Below are 16,027 nucleotides of genomic sequence, written 5' to 3'. Positions count from 1 at the left end.
GGGAGGGGGTGTGTGCGGGGGGGGGGGGGCAGAGACACCCCTCTCCAGGGCACACCCTTGCTTTCCCAGGACCACAGACTTCTCAGTCCTACCAAGGCCAATCACTTTCTCTTTGGGCCCAAGATCCCTAGACCACTTTCTCTCCTGGGCAGCTGGAATGAGCAGGGAGGGATCGGAGGTTCCATTTCATGGTAGGGGCTCTGGAAGTTAAAGGACTAGCTCACAAACCCAGGAGCCTTCACGGGGTGAAGACCCCCACACCCTAACTCCTCCACACCATCTTCCAAGGGCAAGCCCTCTACTCCCTCCCTCCACCCTCCTGTGCGAGGAGATGCCTTACACGCCACTCCCAAAAGGCTTTTGTCTGCTCTGGAGTGGGGGGGTTGGGGAGGGGTACAGGTGGGCAGGGTAGGGAGAGGGAAAGTGACTGTACTTAGCCGGAGCCAAATCAGCCCGGAAGTAAGGGAGGTGGTGTGCCGGAGTGAGTGTTGCGTTACCTTTGAGTGTGAGCACGTGTGCATGTCGGCGTGACCCAGATCTCCTGGCCGAGGATGTCCACGAAGCCACAGCTGTGTGAGCTCACACGTGTGCACAAATGTGTGTGTGTGTGTGTGTTTTAAAACAGGACTGGAAGTGGGTTGGAGAAGGCGGAGCAGGCATCTGTGTACGATTGCGCGTGGCCAGGGTCCGAGAGGGCCCCGGGGAGAGTCTCTGAAGAGAGATGTCAGGGCTTTCTGAGCGGGCATCCCTCTCAGGGGTGCGAGTGCGTGTGTCCCCGCGAAGTAAGCGGTCTGGAGTATGGGCGCGTAGGGAGTGTGCGCCCTGAGTGCCAGCCAGCCCTCCACCCGGCAGGTCTCTGGACTAGGAGCCGGGGAGCAGACCCCGAGCACCCTCCTACCCCCTGCGGCGCTCCCGCCCCCTCAAAGTGCTGTCGAAATAAAAAGCAGCGGTCGCTGTGGCACGGGGAGGGAGAGGCGGCGGGAGCGAGAGGTAGGGAGGCCTGCGCGGCCAGGGCTCGCCGCTCAAGCCTGTCTCCAGGCTGCTGTCGCCTCCATCCCAGCCGGCCCGCGTGGGCCACCGAGGGACAAAAGCGGTCCGCCGCGCACCACGCGGCCGCTCGGCGCACGGCCCAGGCCCTGCTCGTGATCGGCCGCCGGGGCCGGCGGGCCCACCTAACCACGCATCCCGCTGCGCGCCCGGCTCCGCTTCGACCCCGTCCGCCCGGGGGCGCCGTCCGCCGCACCTCGCTCGGTAAGTCCCCAGCCTCAGCCTGACCAGGGGCCCTTCCAGCCCCCACCAGGCTCGACCCACCGGCCCCTAATCGCACGGTGTTCCTGGCCCGGTGGCCCCTGACACGCGGTCCTCCGGGATCGCCCTACCAGCTGCCCTGCCCACCCAGGTCAGAGGGGTCCAAACCGGAGGGAGCCTTTGGGGAGCTGGACACAGCAGGCCCACCTCGGGCCTCTCGCCTTCCCAATTCTCAGACGGAGCCAGAGGCCTCGGGCCCCGGTTATTCCCAGAGCCTCCCAAAGCGCCCTGCCGCCCCCCCCCAGCTGGGGCCTTTGTCTCGGCCACCCCCCACCTCCGGGCCGCGGCGGCGGACGTGCCCAAGCCGGGCCGCGGAGCCGCGACTGCACCTGCCCGCCGGTCCCGTGCGCCGGCTTTGCGAGGCTTAACCCGGCTTGCTCCCGCGCGCGCCCCGAGCGCCGCGCCCCGCGGCCCTTTATCCTATGGGGTTGGGGTTCGGGTGGGGGAGATCGCGGGGTCTGAAATCCGGCCCCCTCCGCCCCGGCGCCACAAGCCGAAGTCAGAATCCTTTTAGTGGGGATTTCAATGAGAATGGGCCGCCGGGGGCTCAGGGACCCGCCGCCGCCGGGGGTGTAGGTGGGGTCTGGACGCCCCGGCATTAGAGTCCCTGCTCGGAGGCCGGGCTTGAACTCCAGGTTGCCCCAACGGCGAGGGGAAAGGTCCGGCGTCCAGGGCCCCCGGGTGTGGCCGCCGCTCCTTTCCCTGAAAACACGGAAGGAAATCCGTTGTTTTGGAAAAAGCCACGTCTCTCGGCCGGGGTCGGGAACGTCTGGCGGGGAGCTCGGGGTCCACGCAGGCCCTTGGCGCTGGGGTTCGTTCAGAGTCCGCAGGATCCGAGAAGGAGGTAGGCCGGGGCGGCTGCCCAGGCGTCCGTCCGGAGAGCGTTTCCCAGCCGCGCTGACAAATTGCAAACAAATTGAGTCGAACGAAACGGATTTACCAGTTGTCTGTGCGGCCGCGCCACGCCGCTCCGAGTAAACGGTGGCTGTCCGTGGACGGGACCGGCTCAGCAGGGCCTCCTGGGGAAGCCGCGGCTTGGACGGAGGGTTAGTGAGGAGATGCAGGATTTCCCGGGTGCCTCTCTCCACCCCAGGTGCGGAGACCTCGGGACGTCGGGCCCTATCCTTACGATTCAAGGGGCCCAGAAGACTGATAGGATGAGAGCCAGCCTGGAGGCCAGAGCAGAGGGAGCCATCGGATTTGGGGGCTGGGAGTGAAGCTCAAAGGACAGTAGGGGCTGTTGGAGCCCTGATTCCCCTATGGGAGGGACAGCAGTGACCTGAACAGGTCTGAGGCCGTGCCCTAGAGGAGACGTCTGAACCCCTCTGGCTAAAGAGGCCCCCACTTCCTTCACAGAACCCCTCAAGACGCGTTGCTGGTGTGGGGCTGGGAGGTCGCTGTGTGGCAAATTAAATATCCCTATAGAAGGCAGTCCCTAAGCAAACGGATTTCTTTGAACCCCCCGACCCCCAGCCCCTCTCACCGCCAGCGAATTAGGTGTCCAGAGGAAAAGGCGAGAAGAATTGGATTACAAAGAGGGCAAACTTACGGTCCCAGAGGGGCCGCCTCTGATACGCGAAGTTTAAACAAAGGGCGCCCGGGAAAGGGCTACGTGGGGCCGGTAAAACCGGGGCAGCCACAGCCCGACCCAGGCAAGTGAGGCCCTGCGGACCAGGCTTCGGGTCCCCCCTTCCCAGCTCTCCCGCGAAAGCGTCTCGGGTTGTGCCGACCCACACACTTCGCTGGGGGCACCTGGGGTCACGTGGAAAGGCGTCAGAAAATTCAGTTCTGTTGTAGCGCTTTCCCGGTCCTTCGCGAAATCTTGTTTCCATGCAACATCTGAGAGCGATCAAAAGGCAGCCGCCCCGCATTCGCAACCACTCTTGAGAACGAACAACAACAACAAAAAAAACACCAAACCAAACCAACCAACCAACCCGAAAAAAAAAGCAAAAACAGGAGCGTGTCCCCCTGAAGGTGCCCGGGCGTCCGAGGCCCTGGACGGAAATAAATCTGCCCTCCTCAGGCCGACCCTGCGGTTCCCGAGGGCTGCCCTGGCCCTCCTGAGCCGTTGGTTTGGGCAGAAGTGATAGGATGGTCTCCGCTGCCCAGTGAGCAAGGCGTCTGGCCGGGTCGGTCTGTCTGTCTGGCCTAGGCAGACGCAGAGCAGTCCCCTCTCTAGGTCCGCTGGGCGGCCCGCTGCCGGCGCCGCGCTGTTCTCTCCCAGGCGGGTTCGTTCCTGCGGGAGAGCGCACAGTCCCGCGTCCAACGCAGGCAGGCGCTCCAGGGCAAGGGGAGGCCTCGGCTGCCTGCCTGCCTGCCTTTGGGGCCGGCCACCCCAGGGCCTCAGGAAACCCGGCGGGGCTCCCTTTTCCTTTTTTTCCTGTAGGCCCGGATAGCGGGAAGGGAGGCTGGTGCGATCTCCTGAGGCCCCTGCTCAAGCATCGCTTAACTGCCCTGCTCAGCTCCTCTGCACGGCGATTTTCTGAGCCGCCGAGCAGGCTAATTAAATCCCCGCCCGCGCTCCGTTCTGCGCTCGGCCGGCCCGGCCGGTCACCTCCACCCTGCGGTGTCCGGGACGCTGCCCCGGAGGGTCTTCGGGCTGCTCCGGAGGAGCTGGAAGCGGAGCTCGCGGCGAGAAAACTGCAGACCCACCCCACTGGGGGGGGGGGGGGGCGGGGGGTAATGTGAACTGCGCCTTTGGGAGGAAAAGTCGAATTACCTGCTTTTCCAAACGCTCCGAGCGGCCACCTCCCTGCGAACCCAGGCGCCGATCACGGCCCCGAGGGAAGCTTCCGTTCCACCCCGGCGTTAATGGCCCCGTAGCCGGCCAGCGGGCCGGCGTCCTCTCCCGCCGAGTCCCGGATTCGAGCTCGAGGGGGGCAGCTTGCCGGACCCGGGCGGGGATCCCTGGGGTCGCCTTGTCTTTGAGAAGCTCCCGCTAGGCTCCTGGGTCACAAATCAGGCTCGAGGCTTGGCGGCGATCGCGTTTTACGCGTTGATGAAGAATCGCAAACTAAAGGAGGAGAAACAGGCGGACGGAGAGACAGCGGGTCCGGGTCAGACCTCGCGCGTTGCTGGGAGGCCACTCACCTGCCGGCCGCGGCCGTGGAGGCCCGGTGCCCGCGGGCGCCCCGGCTCCCGACCCCGGCGCGTCTGACCCGGCGGGCGCCGGCTTCCCCTCCCGCGGAGCCGAGTTCCTAGAAGCCTGGGCCCCGCGCGCGCCGGAATGGATGGGAGCGGAAGGCGCAGCGGCCGGTCGGGGCAGGCGGGTCTCCAAGGGCTGAGACGCGCCGGTTCCCAGCCGGATGGGGCTCTGAGCCCCCCTCCCGTTCCTTTACCTGCGCCCCGGCGAGACCCAGAGGCGGGAGGAGGCCCCTGGTCCCGGCCCGCGACCCTTGGGCGCTGCCCACAGTTAGCCCGAGAGGGAGACGGAGGCGCGCGCGTGGATCTGGGCCGGGCCGGGCGCCCCCCGAACCGAGGGGACCGAGGGCTTTCCTCCCTCTCGGATTATTAAAAAGTTCATTTCCTGGCGAATCGGGTGACGTCAGGGGCCCGGCGTCGCGGTGGCGGGGCCGCCCGGCCGAAGAAGCCGCCTCCAGTTACCCAATTACCGACTGTCAATCCTGCCGCCCCTCCCCCCTTCCCGGGGGTGTCCCGGACCCCGCCCTCCCCCTGCCCCGGACCCACCTGGGATCCCTCTGGGCATCTACCGTGAGAGCCGTGGACCCGGCGAGAGAAGAGGAGCTGGAGGACGTTGCATACTCCCCATGACCCTCGCACTTAAGTCCCCCCAAATTTCTTTGTTCCCGACCCCCTCCTCGGCCATAGGCTCCCTGGGAGCCTCGGTCTTTCCTGTGCAATGGGAGAAAGCCGGGGGATTTGTGCACCGGGCCCACTCGACCCACAGAGCTGGATGCCTGGACCGGAGGTGTGTGGGGAGCAGTTCCAGGTGACGCGGGGGCCGGAGTTCTCCCTCTCCCCAGGGGCCGCCTTAGGGGACCCCGGGGAGAAAAATGCCTCTCCTGCCCGAGGCGTCTCCTTCGAGCCGGCGCCGGCGCCAGTCCCGGTCTCCGCGGCCTCGCCTCGGGCAGTTCGGCCTGTTGGTCTTCGAAGGCCACGCCCGGGAAGGGGACCCCTCCTCCCCTTCTTGGAGCTGCTGGCCAGGCCACCTCCACCGGGTCAAGCACAGTCCTGAGTGGCCTCGTACCCGAAGCCCAGGTGCCCATTGGGATCCCACAATTCACATTCACGCCCCTCAGCGCTCCTGCTGTCCCGCAGCTGTCTCCCCCCGCCCCGCCCCGCCCCAGCCCCAGAGTTGGGGGACGGAACGGTCTGGGTAGGTAGTTGGACTTGGACTGGCCACGTTCGGCCGTCAAGGAGGTGGGATCCGAGAATGTGGAAGGGCTGGACTCCTGGGGAGGAGGACACCCGGACACCCAGAGCGCGCACCACAGGGCTCCCGCGGAGGGGGCCCCCGCTGGAGGCTAGTTCCTGGAGGGGGTCCCAGAGGTTAGGGGGATTCGGGAGTGTCCGCACTCGGAGCGCAGCGGCCCGGTCAGCCTGCGAGGTGAGGGTCCTGGCGGGGGTGCGAGGGCTGGGGGGGGGGAGGAGTGGTGGCTGCAGGGGCCGCAGGGAGGGCGCTGGGAGGGGACCTGAGGGAGGAGGGGGCCCGCCGGCGGGTCAGTCCGGGAGTCCGGCAGGCCCGGTTGAAGGCACAGCCAATGGGGGGCGGAGGCTGGGCGGCGTGTGGCGGTGATTGGCTGGCGCGGGCTTCTTAGGCGTGCGCGGCCCCCGCTTCATGTCTGTGCTGGAGTCGGAGCTGGCGCCAGGGCGGCCGGAGGATGCCGAGGGGCCGGAGCCGGGCGGGCCAAGGGCCGAGGCTCGCGCTGTCCCCCGCTCCTACCCAGTGAGCCACGCCAGCCGTCTGAGCGCTGCCTCTGGGCCCTTCACCCCGGGCTCCCGCGGTGCTCCCCCCTCCCCCAGGCCGCTTCCCTCTCCCCGTGGCGCTGCGTGTGTAAGTTTGGGGTGCGAAGGCTGGCTGGGGGTTTGGGGCGCGCCAAGCTCGGGGAGGTCTCTGCGGGAGCTCGAGGCCGGGGTGGGGCTGCGGGTGACTGCCTTGGTGCGCCCCGGAGAGGTGCTGATTGTGCTGCCTGGGGAGTGCTCGCGGGAGGGGGGCTGGCTCTCCGCCGCTGGGGCTGCGTGTGCGTGTTGGGGGTGGGGGACAAAGTCAGTCAGTGTGTGTGGCGCCAAGTGTAGGTGTGTGCGTGTCGCTGGGATCATGTGCCCAGTCCTGATCTCCAACTTTTAGTCTGTTTCTGTGTGAGTGTACAAGGAAGGTGGGGGTTCAGTGTGTGTCCAAAGTGCGACCGTGTGCGTGTGTGTGGGTAACTAGTGCCGGGTCCCCTCTTCGTGTGTGACCCGTGTGCACGGGTGTGTGGCCGTGGAGCCGGCGGCCACCGTGTGAGTGTGCGTGGCTGCACCCGCTTCCTCACCTTCCTTTCATTTTGAGCTTTCCTCCCGCCCGAGGCTGGTCGGCGGCGGAACTCCGCTGGGTGGTGGGTGAGCAGCACACGGGACACAGCACGACGGGACTTTGGGGGTGTCGGGCTGGGGCTGCGTTCCTCATGCCCCTTCCGTCGTGCAGGGCCGCTGCCGCCTCCGCCCCAACCCGAGCCTCCGCCACCCGCCACCCGCGATGGAGGTGGCGCCGGAGCAGCCGCGCTGGATGGCGCACCCGGCGGTGCTGAATGCGCAGCACCCCGACTCGCACCACCCGGGCCTGGCGCACAACTACATGGAGCCCGCGCAGCTGCTGCCCCCCGACGAAGTGGACGTCTTTTTCAACCACCTCGATTCGCAGGGCAACCCCTACTACGCCAACCCGGCCCACGCGCGGGCGCGCGTCTCCTACAGCCCCGCGCACGGTGAGCCCATGGCGGTGGGTGACGGGGAGCTCTGGCGCCGCGCGCCGGGCGCGGAAGGGGAGGAGGGCCGGCTGCCTGCTTCCCGGATGTGGGATCCGCAGGAATCGAAGCGGCTGAGAAATCGGGGCGGGAAAGGTGGAGGCAGCGGCCTCTTGGGCCCCACAGGGTTTCTGCCCATTTCCAACTGGCCCTGGGGGTTCACGCTGGGCCTTGTCCAGTGCGGGTCCTTCTGTGTCACTTGTCCTTCAACGCCGGACTGACATTCCTGATTTTTGCCGGTTGTTACAGTTCAGGTTGTCTTTGGGGCGGGGGCTGCTGCTGGTGGCTTTGTGTGTGGTGGCCCTGTGTACCCGTGCCCTGGCTGGGCCCGCACCCTCCGTGTCCTAACCCCTCTCCCTCTCCCCCTCAGCACGACTCACCGGGGGCCAGATGTGCCGTCCACACTTGTTGCACAGCCCGGGGCTGCCGTGGCTGGACGGGGGCAAAGCAGCCCTCTCCGCGGCCGCGGCACACCACCATAACCCCTGGACCGTGAGCCCCTTCTCCAAGACACCGCTGCACCCCTCAGCTGCTGGAGGCCCTGGAGGCCCCCTCTCCGTGTACCCGGGGGCGGGGGGCGGGAGCGGGGGAGGCAGTGGGGGCTCGGTGGCCTCCCTCACCCCCACTGCCGCCCACTCTGGCTCCCACCTTTTCGGCTTCCCACCCACGCCGCCCAAGGAAGTGTCTCCTGACCCCAGCGCCACCGGGGCTGCCTCCCCAGCCTCCTCCTCCGCAGGGGGTAGTGCTGCCCGGGGGGAGGACAAGGATGGCGTCAAGTACCAAGTTTCACTGGCCGAGAGCATGAAGATGGAAAGCGGCAGTCCCCTGCGCCCAGGCCTGGCCGCCATGGGCACCCAGCCTGCCACGCATCACCCCATCCCTACCTACCCCTCCTATATGCCAGCTGCCACCCACGACTACAGCAGCGGACTCTTCCACCCCGGAGGCTTCCTGGGTGGCCCTGCCTCCAGCTTCACCCCAAAGCAGCGCAGCAAGGCACGCTCCTGCTCAGGTAAAAGCAGGTGCTAGGGACCTAGTGGAAGTGGGGGCAGTTTGTGTTTTGTGGGGTGGTTGTTGGGGTGGGGTGGTGTAGGCTGTGATATAGGAGAGGGGGGCGGTGTCAGTCTCCCAGGTCTGGGGATGCACGCTGTCCCTTTCTAAGAGCCCCAAGAGATGTCTGAGAGCCCAGAATGGGGGAGAGGGGGTCCTAAAACATTTGCCTTTAAGGGTTCCTTGTGGCCCCCAAAGTTCACTTTTCTTCCTCATTCCTTACCTTTCCCTCCAAGGCTGGCCAATGCCGGACCAGACCACAGAAGGGGAATTCCCCCTTCCCCTCCCTGAATCTTAAGTGAAAATTCAGTGTGAGAGAATGCAATATGCAGGGGAGAGCAGAGAGGCCGTGTTTATGTGTGTATGTATACGTGTGTTTGTGAGCGTGTACACTCCAAAGGCTCCAGATCTTTAAGGAATCCGGTTCTCCAACTCATTCAGTCCAATCTTGGGACTTCTATGGCTCCTGATCTCCTTGGGAGATTTCCCCAAAGCAAAATTCCAGAGCCTGTTCATGCTTCCCGCCCCTGGCGTGTCCTTCCCTCTCCCTCCCCGAGGGCTGGAGCGGAGGGATGAAGCTGTAGGTGCCTCTGACCCTTCGCAGGAGGAGCTGCTGGGGCCACGTTGGATTTGTCCAAGAATCTGGCCTTGGTAGAGCAGAGACCATGGCTAGCGTGGGAGTCCTATCGGTGCATCCTTCCCAATTCTTTTAAGCTGGGGAAAGGAAGATTTTAAAAAACGTACTCCTAAGTCCAGGACCCACCTTTTCTTGCCCATATATATTGACAATTTAGTTAAACTAAATGTGGAAAAATTTCCTGGGTAACATGATGCTAAAGCAGTTACCTTGTTTGATCGCCGAAGCCGCCACCTGCACCCATCTTAGTCTCACTTCGGAGTCCCGGTTCTGCTCAGACCAGCTAGCTGGCCTTTAATTAGTCCTTTCTCCCAAGTTTGTTTTACGTTCTATTTGAATTCCAGATGGTCTTTTAACAAAAACAAAACAAACAAAAACAAGAAGCGAACAACAGCAAACAAAACAAAACCAAAAACCAAAAACAACTTAGCCTAAAAACGAAAGGGCGTATTATTTATTTTATTTTAAGGCACAACTTCGATCTGAGTCCTGGACCGAAATGTAGGGCCTCAGCAGACGAGGGGGTTTGGGGAGAAAGAAGGATGTTACCCTGGACTGAGAGCAGAAAGTCAGGGTAAAGCTGAGGGCATAGACGTGGAGCAGACTCAGTAGACAGCGGGTGCGGTTGTGGGGGTAGGAGAGAGACCACCGAGAACTAGAAAGGGGGCCGGAGCCCTCCGGGCCAGCCAGGTGATTCCAATCGCGGCCCTGCCATTGACAAAGTTGGTTGTAAATACCCTCTCCTTGTCGTCCGTGCGGAGAACCCCTGGCCCGCTTTCCCTCAGCCCGGTTTCCCTTTCTCCCAGAGAGGGTTTTGAAGAGGGAGATTAGGTCTTCAACTGTTCTCTGGACCCAGCTCCTTGGGGGAGACCGCCTGGCTCCCTTTCCCCGTCCAGACTGGGACTAAAAGTCACCTCCCCTGAAGCAGCCCGGCCGAGGGGACTGCTGCCGGATCGGCATCCGCTCGCCCACCGACCGTCTTCCGTGACCTTGTTGGTTAAGCAGGCTGATGTCTCTCCCTGTCCCCCTTCAGAAGGCCGGGAGTGTGTCAACTGTGGGGCCACAGCCACTCCTCTCTGGCGGCGAGACGGCACCGGCCACTACCTGTGCAATGCCTGCGGGCTCTACCACAAGATGAACGGGCAGAACCGGCCGCTCATCAAGCCTAAGCGGAGACTGGTAGGCAGCGGGGCGAGGCGGGGAGCTGGTGCTGGGGAGAAGGCTGGTGGGCGGCACCCCGGTAGCTAACCTGGGCAGGGGCTGACAGTTAATTAAAAAAAAAACACACACACACACAAAACAAAACAAGAACAACAGAAGCCTTCCAACGCAGATTATTGCCACTTCACATCTTTTATCATTAAAATCACTTGGATGTCCGTTGGGGTTGCCCTTCTCTCTGGCCAGATTTTTTTTTTCAGGCCAGATTTCCTCCTCGGCCGCTCGTCAGGGACCCTCACCCCACCCCGCTCAGGGATACCAAGAGTTGAGTGTCCAAGGGCCCTGGCCTCTGTTTAACTCTTTTTAAAAATAGGGCCATGAAGTAATTTTCCCTGTGGCTTAGGGCAGCTCTCTCACAATCTCCTCATGCCTATTTAAATAAAACACACCAACCACTAAAAAAACCTGCCCTTTATTATTTTTCCATGGAGACACCTATACTGTGTATTTTCATTTGAGCGATTTAAAAAAAAAAATGCCCTTTCGGATCTCCTGCCGGAGTTTCCTATCCGGACATCTGCAGCCTGAAGATAAGGAAACTTCGTGTATCTGTTTCCGGACTCTGCGAGTTTTTAGAGTCTCTCCTCGGCTCAGTCCTGCCTCTCGCTGGGCTGTTTTGAAATTTCTAATACGCTCCACTTTGCAAATAATGTGTAAAATGCTAAGAATAATAAATATATTTTTTCAGGGCGAAGTGATTTATGAGGCTTAAATCACTCTCGCCGCTTTGGGGGGCCCCTTTTTTCCCCCTGCAGCGAGGGGCGGGGTGAGGGCCCGGGTAGGGATGGAGGCTAAAGTGTTGGCCCCTGAGTCAGAATTCCAGCTTCAGGCTGCTTACTCACCCTCACCCCTCCCCGCTCTGGGACTGCAGTCCATAGGCCCCCCTGCGGCCATTCCAGCCTCTGCTGGCCCTGGCCCCCCACACCCACCCCTGCTGCCTGCCCTTCTCTGTGACTGTGGGGCTGGCACTGGTTGAACCGGGAGAAGGAATCTACTTTCTTGGATAAAGACTGTGTGGCCTTCTCTTGCAAGCCTTTCACTCCCTTCGCCAGAAATCAGACACTCATTGCCCGACCACCTCTGTCCTGCATTCCTTGAGGGCCTGGGGGCGGTTAGGACTTTGAGGTTTGGGGTACAAGGGGTTGAATAGAAAGACCAGCATTGTCCAGTAAACCTACAATGATGGAAATGTTCTAGGTCTGCACAGTCCACTATGGTAACCTCCAGCCCATGTTGTGACTATGGACTCCTTGAAATGTAGCCAGTGCAATGGGAGAAACAGGATTTCTACTTTCATGAAGTGGAAATTTAATCTTGTAGTCACATGTGGCTAGTAGCTACTGTGTTGGACAGCTCGGCTTGAGTGAGACACCCGAAACATTTTACATCTCCACCCTGGGCAGCCACAGGGTCCACACTCCCCTCCCCCCACCCCTGCCCTGCCTTGCCCTCAGGCAGGACACTGACCGCCCAGAATTATGGATTTTGAGAGGAGTCCTGTGGGAGGAGACAGAAGCAGCTCCAGACCCAGGGACTCTAGGAGGACCAAAAATAAAGAGCACTTCTCAGGGGCCTCAGTTTCCCCATTTACAGAGTCAGATTGTTTGGTGAATCCAGGAGGTAGTTGATTTTCCCTTCCAGCTCTTGAAACCCCGTTGATAGATCAGCCTTCTGAGTGTTCTTTATTCTAAAGCTCTGTGATTGTCGAGATCTCAAATTCTACATGTCCACAGCTCTGAGGTGCCTCAACTCTCCTTAGGGATTTAGGCTCCTCAGCTAAGTCAGTGGGGGCAGGGTGGGGGTGGGGCAAGGGTCAGGGAGGCTGGTAGAGGTGGGGCGTGGGAGCCCAGCCTGCTGACGCTACCCCTCCCCTCCCAGTCTGCTGCTAGGAGAGCCGGCACCTGTTGTGCAAATTGTCAGACGACAACCACCACCTTATGGCGCCGAAACGCCAATGGGGACCCTGTCTGCAATGCCTGTGGCCTCTACTACAAGCTGCACAATGTAAGTCCGCCCCGCCGCCCTGCCCCACCCCTCCCCAGGGACCGCTGCTCTTTGTGCTGCCAGGCCGAGGCCCCAGCCACTCTGCAGCTTGGCGTGGCTTGGGAAAGCCCTGGGCTCCAGAGGGCTCCCATCAGGGGGCAAGCTGGCTAGAGGTGTGTTCTCCACAGCAGGCCCAACAACTCTCTCTGTTTAAAACAAAAGTGGGGGAGTGTTTTGGTTGTGTAGTTGGGGAGGCAGTGCTGGAATTTAGGGGGCTCAGTGTCCATCAGGGTACAGGTCAGCCTCACACAGTGCTGAGTGCCCTTCCTGAAACTGTGGCAGTGCTGGTGGCAGGACTCCGTGGGCTTCTGGAGGTGGGGGTCCCAGCCCAGGCCTGCCTCTGCCCCAAGCCCGAGTAGCGGGTGGGGGGGTCTTGCTCTGGGAAGGGAACTTGACTCCCTGAAGGCTTTGTGGTTGCCCCCAGGTGAATAGGCCACTGACCATGAAGAAGGAAGGGATCCAGACTCGGAACCGGAAGATGTCCAACAAGTCCAAGAAGAACAAGAAGGGGGCGGAGTGCTTCGAGGAGCTGTCCAAGTGTATGCAGGAGAAGGCCTCCCCCTTTAGCGCCGCCACCCTGGCTGGACATATGGCACCTGTGGGCCACCTCCCACCTTTCAGCCACTCGGGACACATCTTGCCCACCCCAACACCCATCCACCCCTCCTCCAGCCTCTCCTTTGGCCACCCCCACCCATCCAGCATGGTGACCGCCATGGGCTAGGGACAGCCCTCCACGAATGGACAGATGGATGCAGAGGAAGGCGGCCTGCAGCTCAAGGCTGGGTGCTCCACGGCTGGGTGAACCAAAACCTTGCCTGTCTGCCCTTCCCCAAAGACTGATGCCTCTCCTGGCAGCCCAGCCCGAGCCCCACGCGGCCCCACCTGTGGGCGCTCTGCTCAGCAGTCGCCGGCCACTATGAAGATCCTTACTGGGGCTGAGAGGTGGCCTCAGCCCAGCTGCTACCCAGGTGGGGTTTCCATCACGGACAATTGTTTGGAGAGCAGAAAGGACAACTATGTCTTAAGAGAGGAGGAGGGGGTAGGGGACAAACAAAGGAAACCAATTTTAGAAGGAAAAGGGAGTAGGCAGAAATAATTTATTTCGCTCTTGTTTCTCACAAGGACTGGGAGAGGTCTGAGCTGCCCCAGGTGCTCCTGGTCTTTCTCAGCTTGGCCTGTCATCCACTTGCCGGGGCTCCGAGGGCAGATCTGTGAGGGGCTTAGCCCCCACCTTCTCCTGGGGCTTCCGGCTCTGAAATGCTGGACCCCAGGCTGGGCCTCGCCAACCTAGAGGGGTCATGGCCTACGGGAGGCTGAGCCAGTGCATGCCCTGCTGACGGGCCCTGGAAGGCAGAGACAATCACAGTCCTACACAGATTCCCAGGCCAGGGCTGGGTCACAGGAAGGAAACCACGTTTTCTTGAGAGGGGAAATGTCTCCCAGCACGCTCCCCTGGCTCTGAGGCTGAAGCTGGTGTGGCCTGTGTCCCCTTCACAGCCGAGCTACCGCCTGCCTCCTCTGCCAGGTGGACCCCTGTATATACATCCTTTTTCTGCTAACCCCTCGACCCCCTTCCCTCCCACTATGAGACAAAAGAAAAAATATTTTAAAAGACTGCATAAGCTTAACTCGCTGATGAGTTAGTTGTTTTATTTTTAAACTCTTTTTGGGTCCAGCCAAACGTACTTTGCCACAGAAGCCTTTCTTATGGAAAGGAATAAAACCTACAAATCCAGGCTGTAGCTTCGCAATTATTTTTGGAAAAGTTCTTGGATCCCATAGCCCTAGAATGGGAACTGGGGGCCAGGGACGGGGCCTTAGCTGCTCTTGGCTTCTGGGGGCTGGTCTGGCAGGTGGCAAAGGCAGGAGCTGGGGGTGAGTCAGGGCCAGGACCTTAAGGAGAGGCCATGAACCTGCTGGGGTCCCAGGAGACCTGGGTTCTGCTCTGCTTTGCTGTGGCTGGCTGGATCCTTCCCAAGGTACAGCTGTACATAACCCGGCCTGAGCTTAGATTCTGTATGGGGTGGTGGTGGGGTGTGGCAGCTCGAGAGGGCCGTGCCCAGGAAGAGGATTGTGCTGATGTAGTTGACCAAGTGCAATATGGGCCGTTGATTGCTGCTGGGGGCACCACCACCAGAAGTAACTTATTTTGGACTAGCATCCACATAAGAAGAATCGGCAGTATTTTCTGTTTTTATGTTTCATTTGGCTTGTTTTATTTTGGATTAGTGAACTAAGTTATTGTTAATTATGTACAACATTTATATGTTGTCTGTAAAAATTATATGCTATCCTTCTGTTCCTGTTAATAATAAAATACTTTTTGTGAATGCTTCTGTCCTGTCTTATGGACTCCTGGAGCAACCGAGTCCCAGGCATGGAAATTAGCAGTCAAGCTGAACTGCTTCTATAGCCCAGTGATTTGGAGGGAAAAACTGGAATGGGAGCTGGGGCCCTATCTGGCTGGGACTCGGATAGTCTTCTGAATTGCTTCCATGTGAATTTCCTCATTATTACCTACCTGGGGGTGCTGGTGGCTGGGTGGATCCTGGAGACGCTGAGGGTGGCTGTGGCTTCTCTGGCCTTTGGTCCACACACTGATCCCCTTTTTGAGGGCTCAATTGGGGCTCTTACAGACTCAGCAAGAACTGACCTCACATTCACTTCCTCTCAGGTACTGATCAGTTTTTGTTTCTGAGCTAGCTGGTCACCAATATTCCCATTCATTGACAAACCTGATTACTAATGTATTTGATCACTGATGTCATTGATTTCTGTCTTCTTTAATCAATTATGTTGGTCAACAGAGATAGCCATGACTAATATTCAATGGTCAATGATAATGTCAGTGAATCAATGACAATCACACCAGAGCCTATGATCATAGACATCTAATTACTAATAACTGATCACCATTACTTAATTACCAATACTTCATCAATGCCTCTGATGGATGCTGTGTCTGAACACTGACATCACAAAATGTGATCACCAGTGTCTACCCTGACTGCTTGCTCACCAGTATATGTGTGGTCATGAATATCTCTTATCACCAATGTTTCTGATCAGCATATCTGTTCAATATTTCTATTCAATGTGTCTGTTTGCCAATGTCTCTGATGACCTCCGTCTGTGTCCTCAGTATTTCTATCTACCATGTCTGTGATCACCACTGTGTCTTACCACCTAAGCATCAAGGTGTTGCTCACTCTGTCACTAATGCTCTAGGTCATCAAGAAGTATGATCACCATTGTCATTGATCAATGTTTTTCTAATCAATGATAGATGAGATCACACTTATATGATCTCTGATCATACTATTTCTCATCACCAATGTCTCTTTAACGAAGTGTTTGGCCACTTGTCTCCAATCACCAACAATGTCCCTGACCATCTAAGCCTCTTACTATCAAATTTTCTGACTATCAATGTGATCAAAAGTGACTCTGGTTACCAGTATCCTTGACTGGTCAATGATGATTACCACAGCCTCTAGTGTCCAAATCAGTGATTGCTGAATTTATTTATCTTCCAAGACCCCCAGGACCAATGTTTCTTATACCATTGATCACCTGTAGTACTGATCACCAACCTTCCTTGTCATTGGAATCACCAGTAACCTGTGTCTCTGGTTATCAAATTCTCCAGTCATTGATGCTGTTGATCCCCAGGAGCTCACACACCACCAAGATCCCTGGATGTCTTCAGTCATTGAATCTTATCACCAATAGCTCCTCTACCATTGGTCATGAAGAACATGAGCACTAAATGCTTTCATCCTAATGCTCCTGTCACCCA

At 59.6% G+C, this 16,027-nt stretch overlaps 1 protein-coding gene across 3 annotated transcripts; it reads left to right on the top strand.

Annotated features, from left to right (window-relative positions):
- The first annotated feature begins 1,229 nt into the window (after nucleotides 1-1,229).
- On the top strand, nucleotides 1,230-14,558 carry GATA2 (GATA binding protein 2). 3 transcript variants are annotated; one of them, XM_054724332.1, is made up of 6 exons: nucleotides 1,230-1,251; nucleotides 6,956-7,235; nucleotides 7,645-8,286; nucleotides 9,995-10,140; nucleotides 12,061-12,186; nucleotides 12,650-14,558. In XM_054724332.1, exons 2-6 carry the CDS (start codon nucleotides 7,007-7,009, stop codon nucleotides 12,947-12,949), a joined length of 1,443 nt encoding a protein of 480 aa, XP_054580307.1. In that variant the 5' UTR covers nucleotides 1,230-1,251; nucleotides 6,956-7,006; the 3' UTR covers nucleotides 12,950-14,558. The 3 variants fall into 3 exon arrangements, with proteins under 3 accessions (XP_054580307.1, XP_008157561.3, XP_054580308.1); XM_008159339.3 differs by lacking the exon at nucleotides 1,230-1,251 and adding an exon at nucleotides 6,130-6,325; XM_054724333.1 differs by lacking the exon at nucleotides 1,230-1,251 and adding an exon at nucleotides 6,638-6,660.
- The last annotated feature ends 1,469 nt before the right edge of the window (nucleotides 14,559-16,027 follow it).

This window comes from Eptesicus fuscus, chromosome 12 (assembly GCF_027574615.1).
Source record: "Eptesicus fuscus isolate TK198812 chromosome 12, DD_ASM_mEF_20220401, whole genome shotgun sequence".
NCBI classification, from domain to species: Eukaryota; Metazoa; Chordata; class Mammalia; order Chiroptera; family Vespertilionidae; genus Eptesicus; species Eptesicus fuscus.
The sequence above is the reverse complement of the archived record's forward strand: the minus strand, read 5'-3'. Positions and strand labels throughout refer to the sequence as shown.

What these genes read in the sequence shown, in the direction of transcription:
- GATA2 (XM_054724332.1), top strand. Translation starts at nt 7,007, where the DNA reads ATGGAGGTGGCGCCGGAGCAGCCGCGCTGGATGGCGCACCCGGCGGTG. An exon ending in CAAGGCACGCTCCTGCTCAG is followed by an intron (nt 8,287 to 9,994) that starts GTAAAAGCAGGT and finishes GTCCCCCTTCAG; the next exon opens with AAGGCCGGGAGTGTGTCAAC. An exon ending in TCTACTACAAGCTGCACAAT is followed by an intron (nt 12,187 to 12,649) that starts GTAAGTCCGCCC and finishes GGTTGCCCCCAG; the next exon opens with GTGAATAGGCCACTGACCAT.